At 36.4% G+C, this 16,439-nt stretch overlaps 1 protein-coding gene across 2 annotated transcripts in view; it reads left to right on the top strand.

The window, feature by feature from the left end:
* RUFY2 (RUN and FYVE domain containing 2) overlaps positions 1 to 16,439 on the top strand; it is a 50,030-nt gene that overhangs the window by 17,749 nt on the left and 15,842 nt on the right. For both annotated transcript variants that reach the window (XM_047072853.1, XM_047072852.1), the window contains exons 9-13: positions 2,038 to 2,139; positions 2,280 to 2,396; positions 3,973 to 4,140; positions 5,002 to 5,099; positions 7,488 to 7,607. In XM_047072853.1, coding sequence (XP_046928809.1) covers positions 2,038 to 2,139; positions 2,280 to 2,396; positions 3,973 to 4,140; positions 5,002 to 5,099; positions 7,488 to 7,607 — 605 coding nt within the window. The remainder of the gene's footprint in view (positions 1 to 2,037; positions 2,140 to 2,279; positions 2,397 to 3,972; positions 4,141 to 5,001; positions 5,100 to 7,487; positions 7,608 to 16,439) is intronic.

Raw genomic sequence — 16,439 nt, 5'->3', positions numbered from 1 at the left:
ATGGTCATGTCCGCCCTTTCTCCACCCCTCCCAAGTGTAAAACTCATCCCATATGTTCTGGTTTCCTGCGTTGTCAAAGTGGCTATCTGGTAGTCCCAGACCAGAAATTTATCTCTGCTCTCTTTTTAATACTGTTTGTAAAGTTACTTTAAGATAAGTTCTTTTTTTTTTTTTTTAATCTATCAAATCACAGAGTTACTGCTTTGTATATTCCGAATGATTTAGGCTAAGAGGATGAAATCTGTTACGAGTGCTATGAACCCTACTTTCTATGTTAATTAAAATTGTTAGTTTAGAAGTGGCCTCATTTTTCCAAATCAGAGAGCACATGATTATTTACATGATTGCAGTTTAGAATGCATCTTTGTTTTGATGGTTTGGGACCATTTGATAGTTTTTTCTTTAAATCATAAGTGTACTGTTTAATCCCTATCACCTGTTTTGCCCTTCCCCCCACCCACTTTCGCTCTGGTAACCATCAGTTTATTCTTTCTATAGTTAAGAGTCTGTTTCTTGATTTCTCTGTTGTTTTTTTTTTTTTCTTTGCTCATTTGTTTCTTAAATTCCACATGAATGAGATCATACTGTATTTGTCTTTCTCTGACTGACTTATTTTGCTTAGCATTATACTCTGGCTCTATCCATCATGTCATTGCAAATTGCAAGATTTCATTCTTTTTTATGACTGAATAATACTCCATTGTATATATTATACTACAACTTTAAAAAAATTTTTTTTTAGTGTTTACTTATTTGAGAGATAGACAGAGACTGAGCATGAATGGGGGAGGGGCAGAGAGAGAGGGAGACACAGAATCTGAAGCAGGCTCCAAGCTCCGAGCTGTCAGCACAGAGCCCAGAGTGGGGCTTCAACTCATAAACTGCAAGATCATGACCTGAGCAGAAGTTGGATGCTTAACTGACTGAGCCACCGAGGCACCCCATATACCACAACTCTTTTATCCATTTATCAGTCAGTGGATACTTGGGCCACCTCCATAGTTTGGCTATTGTAAATAATGCTGCAATAACCATAGGGATGCATGTATCTCTGAATTAGTATTTTTGTATTTTTTCTAGTAAATGCCCGGTAATGTGATTACTAGATGGTAGGGTAGTTCTATTTTTAAGTTTTTCAGGAACCTGCATACTATTTTCCCCAGTGGCTGAGCCAGTTTATATTCCTACCAACAGTGCCTGAGGCTTCCTTTTTCTCCACATCCTTGTAAACACCTGTTGTTTCTTGTGTTTTTTATTTTAGCCATTCTTACAGGTGATTTTAGCCATCGTGGTTTTGATTTGCACTTCCCTGATGATCAGTGATGTTGAGCATCTTTTCACATTTGTTGGCCATCAGCACCATTTGCTAGATAGATGGGGACCATTAGAGAGAGCTGCTCACTAGTTTGTGCCTCTTCTTGGCCTTAGGCGCACTCTAAAGTTCAAGTTATATCCCTGATGAAGTGTTCAGAAATTTATGTGCAAGCCAACATTAGGGGTAGGCCCTGCTTTCCTTTCCTGGAATCCCTCTTTTCATTCTAGGCATCAGAGCCAAGCCACTCAGTCATTCATGGTTACCTCTGATGTTGAGAAATGTCTCATATTTGTGATGGTCACTCAGTATTATTCCTGTATTTCAGAGAGTGTCCTATTTGGTTATTGTGAAGGTCTGTATCACATTTTCAGTGATCGCACAGCCTTCTTTCCTTATAGATCTTGTCTTTACACAGATCTTTACAGTCTTATTGTTTCCTGGCACTTTGTATTCAGAAAATATTATAAATCAGATAAGCATAATATGTTTTAACTAACATATTTTGACTAATAAAAGGAAATAGTAGAAATAAGAGTATAGTTTTTTTACTGGTATCTTGGGATAATAGCGTATTTTTCTTATGAAAACTTCTGTACATGTGAGACATTTGACTAGTTTTAGGATTTTATATTTTGTTGTTTATAGCCATGAACATAACCTGTAAAGCAAGTATAAGTAATGGTGTTTAAATTCTTTTTCTTGCCCTGTTTTGTAATTTTTAGTTAGCAATAGCAAAGAATAATATCATTAAACTCCAAGAAGAAAATCATCAATTACGAAGTGAAAATAAATTGATTTTAATGAAAACACAGCAGAACCTAGAGGTAAGTATAGACTGATTGCAAACAGACCATCTTATGTCAGAAATTGCCACTTTGGAGGACTTGTGCATAGACTGGATATTTATTTCTGTGCTGTATTAATAGTAGTGATTAAATAGTAAAAACTTATGTTTTATTTCTAGGTTACCAAAGTAGATGTGGAAACTGAGCTTCAAACATATAAGCATTCTCGGCAGGGGCTTGATGAAATGTACAACGAGGCCAGAAGGCAGCTTCGAGATGAATCTCAGTTAAGACAGGTAGGTATTATTAGCAAAAATAATAATAATCATAATAATTTTCCCTTAAGCAAGTACCATTTAAAATCTCTTCTTTAACCTTATCTTCTTGGTGTGGGATAGAAATCTCACCAGCTTGCAACTCCCTCAAGTTCTTTTAAGTTCCTACTTTATCAATTGTTTTTTAAAGTGTTTTTAAAATTTTTTTTAAAGTTTATTTATTTTGAGAGATAGAGTGAGCAGGGGAGGGCAGAGAGAGTGGGAGAGAGAGAGAATCCTAAGCAGGCTCTGTGCTGATAGTGCAGAACCTGATGTATGGCTTGAACTCATGAACTGTGAGATCGTGACCTGAGCCAAAACCAAGAGTCAGACACTTAACTGACAGAGCCACCCAGGTGCCCCTTTAAAGTGTTTTTAAACTGTGAAATGAGTGGATTGTGTGAAATGAGTAAAACCATATTAAAGTTTTTATTTATTTATTAAAAAGTTTTTTTGTTTAATGTTTATTTTTGAGAGAGCATGAGTCGGGGAGAGGCAAAGAGAGAGGGAGACAGAGAATCTGAAGCAGGCTTCTTGGTGAGAGCAAAGCCTGACGTGGGGCTTGAACCCCAAAACTGTAAGATCATGACCTGAGCCCAAGTCAGACGCTTAACTAAGCCACCCAGGCGCCGAAAGTTTTTATTTATTTATATATTTATATATTTATTTGAGAGAGAGCACCAGTGGGGAGGGGAAAGAGAGAGAAGGAGACAGAATCTCTAGCAGGTTCCACACTGTCCCCACAGAGCCCCAGGCAGGGCTCAAACCTATGAACCGTGGGATCATGACACGAGCTGAAACCAAGAGTCAAGCTTAATGGACTGAGCCACCCAGGCACCCCAGTAAAATCGTGTTTAAAATTAACTTATTTTGGGAGCACCTGGCTGGCTCATTCGGTAGAATGTGCGACTCTTGATCTTGGGGTCATGAGTTCAAGCCCCATGTTTGGCATAGAGGTTACTTTTAAAAAATTAACTTATTTTTTAGCCTTTTAAATTGTTCTAATATCTATAGAAAAATACAAATGTACACCTTAATGGGTAATAACATTAATACCTATGTAATCACCACCCAGGTCAAGAAAAGAGTATTGCCAGCCTTTCTATCCCTTTTGCTATATATCTGTTATGCTGTTTATTTATATTAGGAAACTTCTTTTCATTCTGATATAAAATTCTTGAAGAGAAGAAATTAAAACTATGAGGTGGGATTTTTGAGTTATCTTTGGCCTTCACTTGTGCTGACTGCTTTTTTCTTTGATTAAGGAAAATTAATACCAAATTAATGAGGCATAAAAATACTTAATTCTTGAATTAGTAGAATAATGATAATTAACAGAATCTAGAAAATACTTTCATTTTAGCAAAATATGCAGTTGAAAATATTTGGAATTTTATGTTGTTATAGGACCTGGTTCATTCCCTTTAGTGGGGCTTATACTTCAGAAGAGTACTGTGCATATTGAATAGAAAATCTTTTGTGTTCTTATTAACTGTTGTGTATCTGATTTTTGACATCCTGAAGTGGTGTGTGAATTGAATATATATTGAAATTGCAGGATGTGGAGAATGAGCTAGCAGTACAAGTTAGTATGAAACATGAGATTGAACTTGCCATGAAGTTGTTGGAGAAAGATATCCATGAGAAACAAGATACTCTGATAGGCCTTCGGCAACAACTAGAGGAAGTTAAATCAATTAACATAGAGATGTATCAAAAGTTGCAGGTAAGGATCATTCTTAAATTCTTGGAATTTCTTGAGTTGAATGGAAATTGAAAATGACTATTTGTATGAAGCATCTGGTTTTTAAAGGGATAAGTCATTTTAACTGTGCCATATTGGTAATCAAAACCAGTGACTTTTTTTCTAAATGGAAGCTTAAGAAATAGAGCAGACTGTTTCTTAAGTAAGGTATTAACAAAAAAATCACCTACCTGATTTCCTTTTAAATGCTGAAAGGTTAAGTATGAAGATTAAATCTTTTGGGAAAATTCACCCTAAATATGCAGGACATTTTTGTGAATTCTTTATACAGTATGGTCCTGAGAAAGATTTAGATTTTTTTAAAAGATTTTATTTTTTTAGGTAATCCCTACACCTGATATGGGGCTCATACCTACAACCCCAAGATCAGAGTCACATGGTCTACTGACTGAGCCAGCCAAGGGCCCCAAGAAAGATTTAATTTTAATTGAAATGCTTTCCTACAATAATTGTTACAAATTCTCTCATAAAGGGACATCACTGTTTAAGTAGTTTGGTGCCAAAAGCTCTTTATATTTAATTTGAAATACTTTACATTGAAACTATTTTACATAGTTTACAAGAGTTTATTTTGTTGTTTTCCAAAAAAAACACTGAAGGCAAAGTGTGTGTGTGTGTGTGTGTGTGTGTGTGTGTGTTTCTTTATTACATTTTAATTGCAGACTAGTAGTCTACTGCTTTACTTTATATCATAGGAGTATTTTGATCTACAGAATAACTGTTCATTTCAAAGTAAAAATTCCATAGTGAAATGGTATACAAAACTTAAAAGTATTCAGGTTGAAAATCAAAGCCACTATAGTTTTTCTTTTTTCTAAATAGAGTTCTGAAGATGGCTTGAAAGAAAAAAATGAAATAATTGCCCGACTAGAAGAAAAAACCAATAAAATTACTGTAGCTATGAGGCAGCTGGAACAAAGGTACAGAACCTCCAGTCTTAGTTTCTTTTTTTCCTTTTTTTCTCCCTTTTCTTTATTCAACTCTGACACCTGCCACAAAAACCATTAGGAAAATTTAGTTTAGGACCTTCCCCCTCACCCCCCCAGTAGGATTTTGCCTTTTTTGTTTTGGTTGTTGCATGGAATCAAGTTGCTTTATATTAGGCTGATTCATTTGAATTTACCATTTTGTGGATTTTCATAAAAAGGTCTGATATTGACAATTTCATGTGGTTCAATTTATTACATAAAACAAATACACAAGCAAAAACTTAAAAAAAGTGAAAAACGAACAAAATCTATGGTGGAATTATCCCTGATTGATTTCCATGCATATTGATTGTCATATCTTTTGTCATTCACCATCTCTATCTGAAATTAGGCCTTGAGTTTGCAGTTTAGTGTGTTTCTTTGAGCTAGGACCCTCAACTGAAACCAAGAAATAATTTTATTTAAATTGAATTGTTTTATATTGGCATTTTTCACTTTTATTGTTGGAAAATGTAATGTATTTCCATTGATCTGTCATGTTGGTGTCAACATATGTCTTATCATTGCTTTCTTTGAATCTACTTATGAAAAACATAACTATTAATGCTTTATTGACATGAATATTCTTTTATTGACATCCTCTTTCTTCTTTTTTCTTTTTTGTTTTCTTTATCCCCATTTTTACATTTTGGACATCTTTATTACCTTTTTCTGTCTTTGATTTCTGTCCATTCCATTATGAAGTGACAATGATTTGTTAACTCAAACTAGGACAATTGCAATGTCATTGGTGAAATATGCCAGCAGTGACACTCAAGACCAGTACAAGCTGGTCAAAGATATATCTTTCTGAAAACCACTTGTATTTAAACAGACTAAAAAAGAATCAACAATTTTATAATATATTAAATAGAAAATAATTTATGCTATTAAGTATTTGAAAAGGGTATTAGGAACCCTATACACTTCTTGATCAGCTGCTATGGTAATACACTGCCATAAAGCAGAGTGGGTGCACTTGGATTTCCAAAAACACATTCCTCAAACCTTGTGCACAAAGGCTGATTTGAGTATTGACCTTTTGGAGGTCAGGATTTTCAAGTGCAGTTTTATCTTTTTAGCTACTTTTTGATGGAAAATATAAACATTGTTTCAAAATAAGTTAACCTTTGGTTTCACAATGTGTTGGCACAAATTTTTTCCCTCTCGGCCTAATGGCTTCTTTACTGATTTTTAAATATGTTTTAAAATAGTTTACAACCCAGATTGGCCATTCTCTTGTGCTTTAGCAGCTCAGTTTTCCAGTTCCCTTAGCCCTCTTCGATGATAGCACAACTTCAAGCCCTACCTCACTCTGAGTTTTATTTCGGTTTCTGTAATCTTAGAGAAATGTGCCCTATCCCCTCACCTTAATGTTTCAAATTTAGATTTAGAGATAACTTGAATGTTACTCTCATTTGCTTAGAAGTGGCATTTATACTTCTAAAATGTGTCAGGGTTGCCCCATTGGTATGGTTTTAGGAAGAAAAGAGGCAATTTTTTGGCTAGTCGAATAGAAATTTTACCTGTGATCCCCTACAAGGAGTTAATGTCTCTTGAATATGTGGGAAATGTTTTCTTATAAAAATATCAAAGTTAAATCTAAGAAATCCTAGATGGGAGGCAGGGAGTGGAGCTAAGCACAGTGAGAAGCAATGACTTAAAATAAAAACAGCAAATGAAAGTCACATTTTTAGCTAATTTTTAAATGTCAGTGATGAACAAAAATGATCTCTAGAGAATGTTGCCAACTAATACCATATTCCTTTGAATCTTAACACGCACATGTGCATACACACACAGAGCTTTTGGCATAATTTAGTAAATGCATAAAGATCCTACAGGGAGGACTTGGCTGTTATTTGAAGTAATTGCAGGTCTTTGCTCTTGGCCTTGTAGCACACTTGATTCCTGGCATACACATCCTAGCATAGTAAATAACAAATGTGGCTTCTTCACCTAGTGTAGACATAAATACTGTGCTTTACATGGTTTTGTAAAAAGGCAGTAATGCACCTATTATACTTTCAAAGTTGATTCATAATGCTCTACATAAGTGGTAAAGGCTGTATTGCTTTGCATTGTTAATTATGAACAAGAAATAAAACAAATTTGAAGATAGTATTCTGGGCATATTATATGTTATGTTGAAAAAAATCACAAAACAATTTCTAGACATTGTGTGGCTCTTTCACGTTTGAGTTTGTGAGTTTCCCCCCAAACTTTGTTTTCATTTAGAAATGTTTCTATTTCCCCATTTTTCTTTTATTTGTCTTCTTCACCCTTTTACACCCTAGTTCTAGCCTCAGTTTTACCCAAAGTTGATTTGAATTACACCAGATTGCAGCAAGCAGAGAAGGCGCAAATGGAAGCTGAAGATGAAGACAAGAAATATCTACAAGAGTGTCAGAGTAAATCCGACAGTCTGCAGAAACAAATCTCCCAAAAGGAGAAACAGCTGTGAGTATTTCACTCTTGGAAACAAATACTTGTATTAACATAATTTCCACTGCCCCTTTTTTGCACATCAAGATAGGATACCTATATTTTCGTTTAGTTAATGATTACAGCTAGATTGTGGAGTTCTCCTTGGGAAAAAAAAGTTAGAAAACATAATTATGATAAAACCTATGTTTCCAGATACTGAGTGTAATAGGCCTTTATAACTCAAAGGAACTTATATTATCATAGAACATGATGTTTTATGAGAATATTTTTATTAGTACTTCATATGATAGATCTGTATATCACCAACTAGGAAGGATGTCAGTATATGTCATTGGACTGAAGAAAAAAACAAGTTGCAGATAGTATGTGAAATATCCCATTTTTTATAAAATTAAAACCATGTACATGTGTATATTTACATATACATAGAAAAGAGTTCAGGGGCGCCTGGGTGGCTCAGTCAGTTAAGCGGCTGACTTCGGCTCAGGTCACGATCTCACGGTCCGTGAGTTCGAGCCCCGCGTCGGGCTCTGTGCTGACAGCTCAGAGCCTGGAGCCTGTTTCAGATTCTGTGTCTCCCTTTCTCTCTGCCCCTCCCCTGTTCATGCTCTGTCTCTCTCTGTCTCAAAAATAAATAAATGTTAAAAAAAAAAAATTCAAAGAATTCAGATTCAGGTTCAAAGAATTCAGATTCACTCAAGGGAGTGATGGCAGATTAACAGGGGTATTTTAGTTTTTACTTTATAAACATCAGTATTTATTCCCCAGTAAGTATGTGGGGAAAAATTAACAACAATAGGAAATAGTTATGTATCATATTTAATAGATCATTAAGACTACATGCCATTTATGATGTGTAACTTGCTAAGCTGCAAGATTCAGTGATTGAAGTGATAAGTTCTTCCTCTAGTGTTGCTCATTTTCTAATAGTTCTGTCAGTTATCGAGAGGGCATTTCTTGAATATCCCATCTATAATTGTAGATTTGTGTATTTCTACTTTTAGTTCTATCAGTTTTGCTTCTTGTATTCTGATTCTGTTTGGTGCCAACACATTTAGGATTGCTGTGTCTTTTTGGTGAATTAATCTTTTTATCATTTTGTGATATGCCTCCTTGTCTCTGATAATTTTCTTTACAGGATATTAATAGAGCCACAGCTGCTTTCTTTTGGTTAATGTCATGTAGTAAACAAAAAATTAATGTTTGCATTTTTCAGTCTTTAAACTTTTGGTCTAATATTTATTATTATCAGTATATTTGAAGTAAGTTTCTCATAGTTCACGTTTTTTATCTGTTCTGACAATCTTTTTTTTTTTTAAGTTTATTTTTGAGAAAGAGAGAGCATGCACATGTACAAGTAGAGAGGGGCAGAGAGATAATCCCAAGCAGGGTCCACAGTATCAGTGCAGAGCCAGACACAGGGCTTGATCCCATAAACTGTGAGATCATGACCTGAGCCAAAGTCAAGAGATGGGTGCTTAGCCCCCTAACAATCTGTTTTAACGATGTATTTAGTCCATTTACATTTAGTGTAATTGTTGATATGAGAGCTTAAGTCTACTATTTTATTGTTTTTTTTCTCATTCCTTTATTTCATTTTTCCTGCCTTCTCATGGGTTGAATATAACTTAGAATTCCTATTTATCTCTAGTGTTTTTAAGTGTATTCCTTTGTATAGATATTCTAGTGATTGCTCTACTTTCTTGTATGTTTGCAGCTTTTCACAGTCTACTGGTGTTTTACTACTTTGAATGAAGTGTGGAAGTCTTACCTCCACTTGGATCTTTTTATTCACTCCCCTTTATAAATTTTTTTTTTGAGAGAGAGAGAGCAGTGAGAGAGGGAGACACAGAATCTGAGAGAGGCCCCAGGCTCTGAGCTGTCAGCACAGAGCCGAATGTGGGGCTCAAACCCATGAACCGTGAGATCATGACCTGAGACAAAATTGGACGCTCAACTGACTGAGCCACCCAGGTGCCCCTATCCACTCCCCTTCATAACATAAGTTGCTTAAATATTTTCCCTGCATAATATTGAGAACCACATCAGACAGTATTAGAAAGTTTTTATTAATTTTTTTAAGTAAACTCTAAGCCCAGCGTGGGGTTTGAAGTCACAACTCTGAGATCAAGAGTTGCATGCTCTACAGCGGAGCTAGCCAGGTGCCCCTACATCAGACAATATTATAGTTTGTGCTTCAACCCTGAAACAATTCAGAAAACTCTTTGTTATTTCTTCTTCACTCTTGATATTTTAAGTTTTCTTCTTTGTGTCTGGAGAACTTCTTTTGCCATTCTTTTTAGGGTAGGTCTATTGGCAGCAAATTCTCTTAGTTGTTTTGTTTCCTCCCATCTGCAGTCTTGATTTCACCTTCATTTCTTTTTTTTTTTTTAATTTCTTTTTTTAATTTGCATTCAAGTTAGCATATAGTGCAACAATGATTTCAGGGGTAGATTCCTTAATGCCCCTTACCCATTTAGCCCATCCCCCCTCCCATGACTCCTCTAGTAACTCTCTGTTTGTTCTCCATATTTAGGACTCTCTTATGTTTTTGTCCCCCTCCCTGTTTTTATATTATTTTTGCCTCGCTTCCCTTATGTTCATCTATTTTGTATCTTAAAGTCATAATATGAGTGAAGTCATATGATGTTTGTCTTTCTCTGACTAATTTCACTTAGCATAATACCGTCTAGTTCCACCCATGTAGCTGTGTTTGGCAAGATTTCATTCTTTTTGATTGACGAGTAATACTCCATTGTGTGTATATATACCACACCTTCTTTATCCATTCATCCATCGATGGGCATTTGGGCTCTTTCTATACTTTGGCTGTTGTTGATAGTGCTGCTACAAACATTGGGGTGCATATGTCCCTTCCAAACAGGACACATGTATCCCTTGGATAAATACCTAGTAGTACAATTGCTGGGTCATAGGGTAGTTCTATTTTTAATTTTTTGAGGAACTTCCATACTGTCTTCCAGAGTGGCTGCACTAGTTTGCATTCCCACCAGCAGTGCAAAAGAGATCCTCTTTCTCTGCATCCTCACCAACATCTGTTGTTGCTTGAGTTGTTAATGTTAGCCATCGTGACAGGTGTGAGATGGTATCTCATTGTGGTTTTCATTTGTATATCCCTGAGGATGAGTGATGTTGAGCACTGTTTTATGTGTCGGTTGGTCATCTGGATGTCTTCTTTGGAGAAGTGTGTATTCATTTCTTTTTTTTTTTTTTTTTTTAATTTTTTTTTTTTAACGTTTATTTATTTTTGAGACAGAGAGAGACAGAGCATGAATGGGGGAGGGTCAGAGAGAGGGAGACACAGAATCTGAAACAGGCTCCAGGCTCTGAGCTGTCAGCACAGAGCCCGACGTGGGGCTCGAACTCACGGACCGCGAGATCATGACCCGAGCCGAAGTCAGCCGCTCAACTGACTGAGCCGCCCAGGTGCCCCTGTGTATTCATTTCTTTCGCCCATTTCTTCACTGGATTATTTGCTTTTTGGGTGTTGAGTTTGAGAAGTTCTTTATAGATTTTGGATACTAACTCTTTGTCTGATATGTCATTTGTAAATATCTTCTCCCATTCTGTCAGTTGCCTTTTAGTTTTACTGTTTGTTTCCTTTGCTGTGCAGAAGCTTTTTATTTTGATGAGGTCCCAATAGTTCATTTTTGCTTTTGTTTCCCTGCCTCTGGAGATGTGTTGAGTACGAAGTTGCTGCAGCCAAGGTCAAAGAGGTTTTTGCCTGCTTTCTCCTGGAGAATTTTTATGGCTTTCTGTCTTACATTGAGGTCGTTGATCCATTTTGAGTTTATTTTTGTGTATGGTGTAAGAAAGTGGTCCAGGTTCATTTTTCTGCATGTCGCTGTCCAGTTTTCCCAGCACCATTTGCTGAAGAGACTGTCTTTATTCCATTGGATTCTTTCCTGCTTTGTCAAAGATTAGTTGGCCATATGTTTGTGGGTCCATTTTTGGAACCATTTTGGTTCTCTATTCTGTTCCATTTATCTGAGTGTCTGTTTTTGTGCCCATACCATACTGTCTTGATGATTACAGCTTTATAATACAGCTTGAAGTCCGTCAGCTTCATTTCTGAAGGATATTTTCAGACTATCCTTAGAATTCCAAATTGACAGTTCTTTTCTTTCAGCACTTAAAAAGGGTTGAATATTTTCTTTGGTCTTCATAGTTTCTGATGGAAAACACTGTCATTTGAATCCTTGTTCCTTTACCCAAGATTATTTTCTTTTGGATTTATCCTTTTTGGGCTTTGGTCATCTTCTGTGTGTGTGTGTGTGTGTGTGTGTGTGTGTGTGTGTGTGTGTGTGTTTATTTTTGAGACAGAGGCAGAGAATGAGCAGGGGAGGGGCAGAGAGAGGGGGAGACACAGAATCCAAAGCAGGCTGCAGGCTCTGAGCTGTAAGCACAGAGCCCAGGGTGAGGCTTGAACCCATGAACTGCGAGATCAGGACCTGAGCCGAAGTCTGACACTCAACTCATTGACCACCCAGGCGCCCCATGGTCATCTTCTTGATACTACACTTTATCTTAGCTAAAAGGACAAGAAGTGATTGGTCAGCTTCTTGAATCTTTAGGTTTATCTTTGACAAATTTGGAAATTTTTAGGCATCTTTTTTCCTACATACATTTTCCAGTCCACCTGCTTTCTCTTCTCTGGAATTCTGATAACATTGAATGTTAGAATTTTTTTTTTTTTTTTATAGTCCTGTAAGTTTCCAGTCTATTTTTTCTTTCTTGTTCAAATTGGGTAATTTCTATTGTAGTGTTGTGTGTTTTGTTTCTCATTTTTAAGTAGGCTCCATGCTCAACATGGGGCTTGAACTCATGACCCTGAGATCAAGAATTGCTTGTTCTGCTGACTGAGCTGGCTGGGCACCCCTCTACGGTAGTGTTTTGAAATCCATTCTTTTATCATCATCTTCATTCTACTGAGCCATTTAGGGTGGTTATTGTAGTTTTCAGTTCTAAGATTTTCATTTGAGTGTATTTTCTTCCTCCTTTCTTTTTTTGCTAAAGCTTCCTGTTTTGTTTCAGGTATGTTTTTAATTGGTCATAGGAGCATTTTTATGATGACTGCTTTGAAATTCTTGTCTAGAATTATCTGACATGGTGGCATCTGTTTTTTCTCATCCAAGTTGGGATTTTTCTTGGGTCTTGTTATGACAAATTTTTTTCAATTGCATTCTGGATGTCTTGAGAATTATGAGACTGCATCTAATTTAATTTTACATTTGAGCAGTTCTCCACTGAAACCACACCAGCAGGGAGAAATATAGACACTGACTCTTTATACCAAGTGAGTATAGCAGAAGCCTAGGACCATTCTGGATGGGATAGAGAAGGGTGCCTAACTATGGGGCAAGGATTGAAATCTATGCTTTCCACTTACTCTCCACTGACACAGTGGAGGAGAGGAGTTGTGTCTTGTTACCATCAAGTAGGAGTGGAAGTCCAGGCTTTCCTCTTGGTCTCTGCTGATAACATCCTGGAGGGGGAGAGTTAGAGGTATCTCATTACACTGGGCAGGGGTTGAAATTTAGGTTTTTCACTTGGCTTTCACTTACCCTGTGGCAAAAGTGAGAAATGCCTTGTTACTGATGTAGGGATAAAAGTCCAGGTTCCCCATATAGTCTCCACTAATATAAGGGTGGTAGACATCTCATTACTGCTGAGTGGTAGTGAAAGTCCAGGCTCCCCACTTAGCTTTTGCTGACAGTGGTTGGGGGCCTATGGTTTTCTCCACCTTCCACCTGCTCCAGGGTGGTATTGTCACAGAGTAAATACAGTTTCTAATACTTTAGAAACAGGGTATGTATTGTCACAAAGGTTTCTATCATGCTAGGCTACCTCTTCCCGGTTCTTTAGCAAGAGAGAGGAGGCTTTTCTTGGGGCGTTTTTTTTGTAATCATTTTTTTAAAGTTCCTTTTAACCTACTACAAAAATAACATTTTTCTTATTCTGTAGAATAAGGCTTTAGGCCAAGGAGTATCACCTTAGTTGAAAACTTGCATCATTTGTACATTATGAAACTAAAACCCATCCCCCGAAACAAAAACACTCAGTAAACAAACATTTTCTCTTAATTTTAATACTTCCATAAAAGGATAGCTAGCATTTTCAAGGCTCCCTTGGCAACAAAAATCACAAGAAGCATTTAATTCATCAGGTTTCTTTCTTTCTTTTTTTTTTTTAAATGTTTATTTACTTTTGAGAGAGAGAGAGAGACGGAGCTCAGAGCTCAAGCAGGGGAGGGGCAGAGAGACACAGAATCCGAAGCAGGCTCCAAGCTCTGAGCTGTCAGCACAGAGCCCAACGCCAGCTCAAACCCATGGACTGTGAGATCATGACCTGAACTGAAGTTGGATGCTCAACTGACTTAGCCACCCAGGAGCCCCTAAGTCATCAGGTTTTTTAATGATGTGAAATGTTTTGTTGTTTAAGCCTGTGCCCTACCAAATGAAAAACATGAAAAGCAAGACTGGAACACTTTTGCCAGTCACTAGAATACAGTTTTAAAACCCTGGTACTCTGTGTTACTGAATCACTTAGACAAATCTGGTATTTATCTGCATTGATGCAGTTATTCCTTGACCAAAGGATGATCCAATTAACACTGTAGGGACCTGGCCCTTCCCTATAGGGCTAACCTATTCAGTAAGTCTTGGGTACAACTGTAGAGAGAAGATGTTTGTTTCTGCTGAAGCCATGAAAGTAAGTTTGTCTCTCAGTTGGTGACATTTTGGTAGAGTATGAACATGTGAACAATTTGATTCTCCCTGATGGCTTAAAAAATTGAAATGGTTTCTGTAGAAATGGGCAGCTGGGACTGTGTCCAAGAAAAACAAATTCCCATTTTGGAGAAGTAACTTTATTGATTTCTGACTATGAAAATATTACATGCTGTTGGTTAAATGTAAGAAAATATAGAAAAATGTGAAGAAAATAAAAATTAGAGCAAACTTTTTTAACATTTGGTGAGTATTCTTTTTTCTGGTATGCATAGATGTTTTTTATGTTTTTTAGACAGAGGATCATGCTACATGCTCCTTAGTATTTTGTTGATTGCATTTACTATGTCATGGACATTGTATCATATCAATTAACGTAGGCCTATACCGTCATATCAGTTAACCTGAAGGAATCCTTTAGCCTGAAAAATTGTGCTTACTTCTTTGAATTTACATCTTTGAGTATTGGTGAGATCCTTTTATATATCTTTATTTTGTTAGTTACCAGCTCCTATCATCTACTTTTTTCCCTTGGGGTGTTCAGCTTATTAATATTTATTTGTAAGAGCCCTTAATGTATTGGGGCACCTGGGTGGCTCAGTCAGTTAAGTGTCTGACTTCGGCTCAGGTCATGATCTCGTGGTTTGTGAGTTCGAGCCTCATGTCAGGCTTTGTGCTGAAAGACTGCTTTGGATTCTGTGTCTCCTTCTCTCTGCCCATCACCTGCTCACACTCTGTCTCTGTCTGTCTGTCTGTCTCCCTCTCTCAGAAGTAAATAAACCTTAAAAAACATTAAAAAAAAAAAAACTCTGTATGTATTTACTCTGGGTATTTCACAGACAGTGAAATGTTTTCTGAGTTTACTGTTTTTAAACTTTGTTCATAGTGGTTTTTTCATTTAGATATTTAAAATATTCATGTAGTTGTATTTTTCCTTTTTTCTTCCTTTATGGTTTCCAACTTGGTGGTCAACACGTGTTTTGACAACATATTTATAATAACTTAAAATTTTTTTCCCTTGCTTTTTCTCAGTCTTTTTCTGATTCTGGATGATGAGGCCACTCTGTAGTTTAGTTACTTCACTTTTAGTAACATAAACCTGTTTCTGTATTCTTTTTTTTCCCTTTTAATTGATTTATCTATTTTTGAGAGAGTGAGAGTGGGGAGAGCAGAGAGAGAGAGAGAATCCCAAGCAGACTACACATTGCCAGTGCGGAGCCTGATGCAGGGCTTGAACTCATGAACCGTGAGATCATGACCTGAGCTGAAATCAAGAGTTGGACGCTTAACTGACTGAGCCATCCAGGCGTCCCTGTATTCTTTTCGAATGTATAGTGAAATAGTATTTATAAACAATTTGTAAATTCCATTTAGAGGTATCTCTTCTCTTCATCCTGAATTATAAAATCTGAAATTTACTTCACTGAGAAATAATGTGGCTGTAGATGGAAATGCTAACTTTATGAAGAAACAAAAGTAATCAAAATATTAACACAAGAATATTAAAATGATGTGATATTGTGATAGTGTCAATATTATGATACGTTGGAATTAAAATTTAAAGTATTAGAAACTGTAGCATTATCAGCATATGCCATAGTAGCATATCTGTAATACCTACTTATGAGCAATAATTTTCAAAATGATTTCTTTTCGGTATCCTAAAATGTAGGAGTTTGACTACTTTTGTTTTGCCAGCTAGTACCTATTAGAATGATGAGGTGGTGTTTCAGATGTGAATTGGCATTTCCAGGCAGTATGGATTTCCCCCCAGTGTCTCCTTGGTCTTTGATTTGTCTTATAATTGGTCAGCTTTCAGCAGTAGTCTGTAAAGTAACACTTTGTATGAGGGTTGATTTTTCTGTGACTGATGTTAAATTGCTTTAGTGGTGGCTGTACTACTTCTTATATCAGAAATATAGTTTGCTGTAAAATTTTCCCATGGCACAGAAATGTAAATAATTAAAACCTCACATTTTTCTCCTTGATTCCATTCCCCAGATGTAACTGGTTTTAATCGTGTGATATGCCCTTCCAGGCATTTTCTGTGTTCTTACAGTACTTATGTTTACAGAATTGAAAAATGACATAAATT

Source organism: Lynx rufus, unplaced genomic scaffold (assembly GCF_022079265.1).
Source record: "Lynx rufus isolate CCGP_SWC_20201006 ecotype Redwood Valley unplaced genomic scaffold, mLynRuf1.p SCAF_11, whole genome shotgun sequence".
Classification (NCBI taxonomy): Eukaryota; Metazoa; Chordata; class Mammalia; order Carnivora; family Felidae; genus Lynx; species Lynx rufus.
The sequence above is the reverse complement of the archived record's forward strand: the minus strand, read 5'-3'. Positions and strand labels throughout refer to the sequence as shown.